The following is a 9,288-nucleotide window of genomic DNA, read 5'->3' on the forward strand; positions in this document are numbered from 1 at the left end:
ATCTATCTATCTATCTATCTATCTATCTATCTATCTATCTATCTATCAATCTTAGTTGGAACATGCCTTTGGTGATATATTTGTTACTGTATCTATCTACCTATGACTTAATGCAATATGTGTGAATATGAAGGAACATACATGTAGGTACATATACAAGCATACATGCATGCATGCATGGTTATATACTATATGAGGCAGCATGGATGATATAGGGAATAAGAGCATCGTTAGGGTCTGGCAGATCTGGGTTCTAGTCTCATTTCTTATATTTACTAACTGTGTGGTCAAATAATTTAAACTCAGTTTATCAAGTAATCGTGTCATCTCTAATACTCTAAATTGCAGACTAGTTGCATTGGCATAGGGAATTTCTTCACTGCAAGTTCTTTATGTCAATGAAATCATAAGTCTAGTCGTATATGTGCATATGTGGATGCATGTATAAATACATGCATGTATATATAGATATTTAGTTTAGGATTATTGAATGTCTGAGCTGATATTAATGTATTTTAAAAGAAAATAAGAAATGGTGAAGTTACAATTTTTTAGTAAGTGTTTTGGGGAAAAATATTTCCTTTCATGTACTGGGAAATATTACAATGAATATTGGTGATATGTTCCCTCACAGTTGTAGTCATGGGAAAATAGGGCTAAAAAGACATTTTAAACATATGCATGATGATTTTAGCAATAAATATTCCATTGGATTTTTAAAAGGATTGATTACATATTGAAGAAAAAGGAGGAAGAAAGCTTTCATATTAAAAAAAATTGCTTTATGGAAGAACTGGATGAAATAAGAAGCAAAATTAAAGCCCTGGCTACATTTTTTCCTCTTCTTACTTACAGAAAATTGCTCTTTTTAGATAAAGAAATAAGGAAAGGATACTTTCTTACAGATTTCTTCTGAAAACATCATTGACCTGGGTGTGATTACAATGGTCAAAACATCCCCACACTTATAAGACATAGAGAAAAAGAGTGGAAAATATAGCAAGTTCTGTGTTTAAACAAATTTAATTAGCTAATTTTTTCTCCAAATGTTTCTTTACCGTAATGTGAGCATACGCATTGCTGGCAATAATTAACTTATTTTTGTCTATTAGGGAAATATCAGGTGTTTTTTTTTTAACATTTGTCCAAGATCTTTATCTCCTTCAATTATTAACAGCATTAGCAGCAAATTACAGTGCTTAAATACCGATAAGATATAGGATACATTTTCAGGGGGAGAGAGGGAGAGGAGAGAGAGAGAGAGAGAGAGAGAGAGAGAGAGAGAGAGTTAAAACTTCCATTAAATTAAATCTTATATAATATTTCTATTGAAGGAGCACTTTCAATTGAAAAGTCATTCAATTAACATTTATTAAGTACTATGTGCCAGAAAAAGGAAAAGAATGAATGGATTCCTTTCTTGAAATAATGTGTAAAATTCAATCAATCATTCAAGAATTGCATCAGGTACTTGGGATACAAAATCAAATATGAAGTAGACCATGCCTCTGAGGAGTTTGCATCCTAATAAAAGAGACTATACATGACATACATTCATATGCATACTTGTATACACATGTGCATACATATAAATATACATACAAAATAGGTTTAAGGTAACCTTGATGCGGGTTAGCGGAACTATCATTTGGGGGAATGAAGAATGACATTAGGCAGCAGATAGGGCTTGACTGTATTTTTGAGGGATCCTAAAATATTAAAAAGAGAAAGGAGCGTATTTGAGACACAGAGGATAGCAAGCACAAAGACAGCCTGGAGTTTGTGGGTCATATGGGAGTAACTAAACATCACTATAACATATCCTGAATAACGGTGCTTTAAAGATTAGACCTTTCCCCAATGCATCGAACCTTTTGCTCTCTGCTTAAATGACATTTAATCACATAGAATCTACTTATTATCTACTAAAAAGACAAATGTCCTGACATGACACAAACACAACAAACATTGCATCAGAGGCACAGGGCCATGTGCATATCTAAAAAAAAAAAATGAGCTGACTAGCACATTATTGGAACTTAAGGGCATAGCTTAAAAATGCCAATTCTGTATTACTTCATATACACTACAATTATATTTATTGGAATTATGAGACTATCTTGATTAGTCATTAGATCGATCTCTATTGATCAAAATGTTTTTATTATTTTTATTTTTTGCTTTGTATATTTATTCTATCTGCTAATCAAACATATGGGAAATCTTTAAAAAATTGATTAATTGATTTTAATTACATTTTCTGGAGAAATTAGGAATATATGTCTATACACATGTGCATATAATATACATGCATATCATATATAATGCATATTGCATGCAATTTGTCATGTGTAACTGGATGGTACCTCAAAAACTAAAGTCAAGGGATGGTAAGTGCTATGTTTAAGGACATACAGGTAGTATCAGAGGCAACATTTGAACCTGCAATTACTGACTTCAAAGCCCATAATCTTTTCATTGTATCATGTTGCCATATCTCTCCATTCTTTGTCTAAAATAAATGACAGTAGTAATTAATTTTACTTTTGTTTTATTTTAAATGTTAAATGTTTTTTTCATAAAAATAAATTTATATTATTGATATAGCTGGCTAAAAATGTGAAACTGTAATTTTTACATGGTATGATCCAAAAATGGAAATCTAAAATGATGTAGGTTTTATACTGCAGCATCCATTTTGACCCTTGGTTAATGTAGGGATTTTGTTTGCCAAAATCAATAATATTTTCTTTTTAGAAATTCATAATGATAATAAGAGGAAAGAACAATTCTACAAGCAGCTGTCTGTAATTGAATAGGGAAAATTTTAATTTAGAATATCCTTCCATGTGTGCCCCAAAGCTGTAACTCTCATGTTTTATTAAATTTTATGGAAATTAAAAATCCTTATATATATTTCATTTCGTTTCTTTTTTTTCAAGTCAATGACACAGATGAGATTGGAGAACTAAAGGAAATCAATGTCACAAACCCTTCAAAACTCAGTTGGCGTGTTCCAGATCTTAACTCCACCACCAAATATAAATTCTACTTGAGGGCATGTACTTCCAAAGGCTGTGGAAAACCCATAACAGAGGAAGGCTGCACAATAGGAGAAGGGAGTAAGTTAATAGTGTTAATAAAGGTGTCTCATTAAAAAAAATAACAAGTATATGGAAATTCATGATGTAACAGAAGTGTTTATGATACGAGTATGTGGAGATTTGGTTAAAAAAAAAAGACAGCATCATTACTTTAAGAAATGGATTTCAGTTCAAATTGGAGTGACCAGAGTCACTCTAAATAGTGTCTGCAATATTAATCACACTGGCCTTTTGGTCAGGTAGCCCCATACTTTCAAGTTCAAGAGTTGTGTCTTTTCTAAATCAAAAACCAGAGAGGGGTCAAAGAAATAGGGAGAGAGTGAGAGAGGAGAGAGGAGAGGGGAAAGGAGAGTGGGAGGAGAGACAGAGAGAAACAGAGAGACAGGGAGAGAACCTAAAACTATTAAAATGAATATTTTTTTAAAGATTTTCCCAATTCAGTGCAAAACCAACTGAATATCTCTAATTTACACACTCCCATTCATGTGTAAGCATATTGTGTTTGCCTGTGTGCCAGTCTATAACAAATGTCAAATGGTCTTAACTGTCCCTACATTGATAAGATTGTTTTAAGAGTGTTATTAAGCAAATCACACTTGCATTTTATTCACACTGCTTGTTTCCCAGCTTCCTCCCCCAAATTTACCTCTATGCCCATGATTTTCCGCAAGTGCTATTTTATTAGTATTCTTGCTTAGCTCTCTCTCATTGACCTTAAGCAGCATATGTAGAGTAGGGATAAAGTAGGAAAAGAATGGAGGAGAAGTCAGAAGAATCAAGTAATTTTAGAGAAACTAGAAGAAACAGGTAAATATGTGGTTATAGTTCAGTTCAAGTTTAGAAAGATAGAAGGGAAACAAGAAAATAATGTACATGCTAGGATCTCTATAAGTAATTATCTGAATGGAAGCAAGATGAACCAGGTATTATAAGGAACATAGAAGAACCCTGAGCTGGGAATCAAAGCACTTGGATTCCCATCACGGCTGTACTATGAATCATATATACATGCACATACACATGCACACCTGCATATGTACATGCATACATGCATGTTTGGCAAGTTATTTAACTTCATTGGGGCTCAGTTTCACTATGTGTAAAATGAGGAGTTTATACTCAGATTTCTACCTGTTTTAAAGTTTCATAATTGGGGAAGAGGGCAGAAAATGGAGAAATTAATTTAAGGGAAAGGTTTCATTATGAAAATAGTCACAAATGTGAGTGTTTAAATACATGCCAATACATACAGTGCTGAATAGTATATGATGATAGATATATGATATATTCTTCTTCAAGGTCTTGACCTCCCTGCTTATCTTCAAATATATGTGAGGAAAAACATGAAATCAACAAAAAAATGTATACAACGTCTGGGATAAATTGACTATGAGGCAACAGGAGTAATTCCAGATGAACTACCAGATTGATCTGATTGTTTATAATAACAATTGCATTTTGAAAATACCTGACAAATGTCTCTAGTTATGACTTCCATTTCTGAGCAACTTTCCTGTAGTTGACTGAAAATGGGTTCAGAGATGTAAGTAGGTACACAGGATGCCAGGCTTGCTAATGAGGCTCTCTCAAGGGACTCACTGCAAGTTCTGGGTAAGATCCTGGTGAATGGAAAAGAGATGTCCACACCCGCTACTTTATTCTAACTGAACCAACAATTCTCGATCTGAGAAAAGTGCTTCCTTACTTTTTACACATTGAAGTTCATATTCATAAAAAGGTTGTCCAGAATAACTGTTTGTTTAAAACACTAACTTAAGTTGAATGTTTTAAAATGGAGACTGGTTAATTGATGATTTTTGATCCTATGTTTTATAATACTGCTCTTAAATTGGTCCAGGATAGTAATCAGATGTTTAACTAATGCTATGTCCTTCTTGCAATTTAAACCTCTGATAACCACCTTCCATTTTCTAATGCTAATGTCTTCAGTAACCTTGTGTTTCAGTTTACATGGGGAGGAAATATTTCATCACTTTTTGCCTCTCCAGGATTCTGCACATACTCTAATCCATCTACCAGTCACTTTTACCATTAACAGTGATTTTTCTTTTATATGTGTTTTGGTGCACAGCACAACCATATTTCCCAGGAAATAAATAAAAATATATTTCCGCAAAGGAGTTCAACATACCCTTTTAAAAAGTAGAAATAAAAAATAACAACAATAAGAAAAAAATGATTTCCACTGAGGAATAATATAATGCCAATACATATTTTAAAAAGGATATTTTGTGTACAAGCTAGAAGCTATCTCACACTATTGCTTTCTCCTTGCTCTGTCTATACAGTGCATTTAAGGCTTATCTGCCCTTTATTCTTTAGATAGGAGTAAAGTTCAGATAGATAGTCTCACTATTCAATTCTTGGGTTCTAACTTCTCCCTTTAAGGAAATAAATTGCATTGATTAACAATATTTTATTGTATAATCAGAACACTGAATGATTAGATGTAAGATCCTACCTATAATATGTGTGTGCGCATTTATGTGTCTGGGCATGTATTTGCATCTTTTTGTGAATAAATCCACATATAGATGATAGATAAATGTGTATACACATACGACATTTTAAAAGAAGTTCTCTTCATTATTTACCCAAAACTCATACTGGATGTGTTGTGGGACCCTGTTGCACTATGAAGACTATTGGTCAGCTATGATTATTAGGTGGGAGCCTTTCAATTACTACTCTTTTCTTGCTTTGTAACAAGGTCCTTTGGGTATTGCAATAATTAAATCTCCTTGGATCAAAGACAAGCCTGATCTCTCCCAATTCAAGTCCCCTCTATAAAACTGTCATAGCTTTTCACATATTTTTAGACAAGTTTTTTTCACAAGTCGTTAGACTTATACTATAGCTTCTGATATCTCACCATGCTGCAGCCTGCAAGGCATACATTTGTTTTTATTTCCTTCCAAATTATAATCACTAAAATTTTAGACTTGCAAATTTATTGCTGTGAGAATTGTTTTCTTCTGGTAATCAGAGGAACAATAACAAGGAATCTATACCAAGGTGCTAGTGACCAGAAAGCAAATATATTTCACTGGGGAAAAATAAAGTTTCCCATCATAGCATGTGAGTCATGGGAATTAATCTAACCTCTGCTATGACCTGTTTATTGATAAAACTAAAATAAAATGAATTATTACTTTTTTATTTAAATATCCATTGCCAAGCACATATCCTAAGGTGTAATAAGTGCTTAGTAAATATTTGTTGAATGAAACTGAATTCTGTCAGTCCATTTGGAATTTTACTTAAATGGTTTCATTCCAAAGGGCATAAGAATCTACCTTGTTTTCTATCCTAGTATGTAATGATGTTTCATAACCATAAGGAAGATAAACATTTTAGTATTGTATATAAAAATTTATTTTTGTCTCAGTTCCCATTTTGATGGAGGAGAAAATGGAGATAAACAGAATATCTAGCCCATTAGCAATAAATATCCTGTGCAAAAAAATTAGATTTTGAATAGTAATTATTAAGTATTTCAACATCCAATTCCTCCTACCAAACAAGGAAAAATAAAATCAAATAAACAAAAATATACAAATAAATGAAGTCCATAATGTCAGCCCTAATTGTTTATAATAAAAAAACAAAAAAAATGTTTCTTTTCAATCTTGGGTAACAGAAGTTAATGCTCTTGGAGTTATTTTGTAAATCTATACAGATTTTATAAGTGCAAGGAAACAGTTTATATAATCAGCTCCAGTAGCTCCCTATTAAATGAGATTTAAAAAAAAATCTTGTTAGGCTTTAAAAGTACTCCATAACTGGCTCCATTTTACCTTTCCATTCTTTTTACACCACACACCACCTTTCCCTCACCTTCTCTTTGATTCAGGAATACTGGCCTCCTTGCTAGTCCACCTCTCAACTCTGAATGTTTTTACTGATTGCCCCCATGTTTGGTACTCTTTTCTTTCTCGTGTTCACTTCCGGACTTCCCTGGCTTCTTTCAAGTGTGAGCTGAAGTCACATCTTCTACAAGATGCCTTTCCCAGTCTTCCTTAATCTTAGCACCTTCCCTCAAAGGTTATCTGCAGTTTACCCTGTATATTTACAGTTTGTGCAGAACTATTTTCCAGTTGTCTTCTCCCTAAAGTTGTGACCTTCTTGAGAGGAGAAACTGGCTTTTGCCTTACTTTGTTTTCCCAGTGCTCATAGTGCCTGGCATACAGGAAACATTTAATGAAGTCTAGATGACTGACTGATCAATAGGAAAATTCTAAATACCACCAGAAAAGACAGCATGCCTCTGTATGATGGTATTTTCTTCCCTCAAATTTAGGAAATGTTCAAGAAAAGGAAAATGCTAAAAGAAGTCTGTCTTGTTGACCATGAATAACAATATTTTTCCATTTCAAAGTATTACTTTTTTTTTAAAGAATGCATATGACTTGACTATGTACCTTTCATAGGTAAGAGTGTCGGGAAGATTTCAGAAGCAGTAAATCCTACCCAAAAGGTTCACCCTCTTGAGACATTTGACCCTGAAACTGAGCATACAGTTCGTCTAGTGACTAAGAATTGGGTTGATAACAATAGCATTTTTGAAGATGTTATTGAGACAAGGGGGAGAGGTGAGAAATCAAAGGCCTTGTGGGCTAAGACTATGAAATGTGTTTTGTGGATGATATAATTATGCATCCTTCCCTAAATTATTGGTGAACTTGTAGAAAAGGTAAATTAGTAGAATCTCAGTTTTTAATTCATCTTTGTATAGTATTTGCAAATTAGCCAAATGAAAAATTTATACATTTCTTTAACTAATCACTAGTCATGTTTAGCCAATACTATAGTTGCTACTTAAGCATAATAGCCTGGCTAATTAATGCATGTTTTAAGAGGCTCCTTTGAGAAAATCTGCATGCAACTGATGTGCTCTTCACTCTTTCTTGCATAATACTGCTTTGGTATATGACTTTATTTCTCCTGTTCTCCTTTTCTAATTGAACCAAATGTAACCTGGGTTATAACTTTCTGGAAAATAAAATACACATTTAGTAATACCCTCAATTAAAATATCAAAGAATTGGAATTTCTTTATAAAAAAAAGTAGAAATCACAAGAGTTCAAAGTGACGGGAGTACTAAGCAGTATTTTTTAATGTATTTATATATTTATTTGTTTGTTTGATTGATTAGAGTGATGTTGTCTGATTGTCCCAGTCTGACAAGTTTTAAATTATGCATTTACTTCTCTTTCTCTACAACAGCATACGCGGGTTTGTATGACAACATCTCTACTCAAGGATGGTTTATTGGACTGATGTGTGCCATAGCTCTTCTTACATTGATATTATTAACTATTTGCTTTGTGAGAAGGAACAAAGGTGGAAAATACTCAGGTAATGATACACCATCTCATGTGATTGTACTGGTTTAAAAAAAGTATCAGCTCCTTCATGCCATTGTTCAGAATAATCATCTCCATCTTTCAAGCACCAGTTTAGTTAGCACAGGCTAGCTTCAGAGGTAGAGTGGTTTTACATATAAAGCACTGGACTTGGAATCAGGAAGACCTGGGTTTAAATATTCCCTCACACACTAGCGTTATAACCCTGGATAAATTACTTAAGCTCTCTGAGTCTCAGTTTCTTCATTTGTTAAATGAGAGGGCTAGTCTTGATAAACTCAGATCCCTTCTATCTCTCTCTATATTTTCTATCCTAACATCAAGAAAACTTCCTGCTTGCCTCAATCAGATAGGATCTTTCCCTCCTCAGAATATTTATAGCACTTTGACCATTTCTTCAAGGACAACTCATATATTGCCTTGCAGTGTAATCATTGTGCACTTTTGAATCCATTTGATGTACTATCTTATCCCTCATAGCAGGTTTCAATTTTACTGAGAACAAGAACTGTCATTGCTTTTTATATTCCTCTAAATGCCTGCCTAGTGTACTCTCTTAGGTACCATAGATTCCCAATTACTTTATTGAGTCTGATTGAATGGAGTTGGAATTTGGTTTTTAGATAAGTTTTAAATGTTAATGCTGTAATAGATCCATGACCTCATTAGTGTGGGCACTTCCTCCATTCAAAAAGAATATGTGTCCCCACTCCTGTTTTCTCCTCTCAGGCAGTTCTTCCCTATGTCCTTCAATAAATCTTCTACAGAAGTTTTGTCAAGAGCACCAGATACCTTC

General features: G+C 33.4%; 1 protein-coding gene across 5 annotated transcripts in view; it reads left to right on the top strand.

Moving 5' to 3' along the window:
- The window catches only part of CHL1 (cell adhesion molecule L1 like), a 279,234-nt gene that overhangs the window by 262,048 nt on the left and 7,898 nt on the right, over positions 1–9,288 (top strand). For 4 of the 5 annotated variants that reach the window (XM_027863960.1, XM_027863963.1, XM_027863961.1 and 1 more), the window contains 3 exons: positions 2,943–3,122; positions 7,556–7,717; positions 8,353–8,484. In XM_027863960.1, the coding sequence (XP_027719761.1) occupies positions 2,943–3,122; positions 7,556–7,717; positions 8,353–8,484 (474 nt within the window). The remainder of the gene's footprint in view (positions 1–2,942; positions 3,123–7,555; positions 7,718–8,352; positions 8,485–9,288) is intronic. The other variant, XM_027863965.1, reaches the window with a different exon arrangement.

The sequence above is a fragment of the Vombatus ursinus genome, unplaced genomic scaffold, assembly GCF_900497805.2.
Source record: "Vombatus ursinus unplaced genomic scaffold, bare-nosed wombat genome assembly UNPS02014773.1, whole genome shotgun sequence".
NCBI lineage: Eukaryota > Metazoa > Chordata > Mammalia > Diprotodontia > Vombatidae > Vombatus > Vombatus ursinus.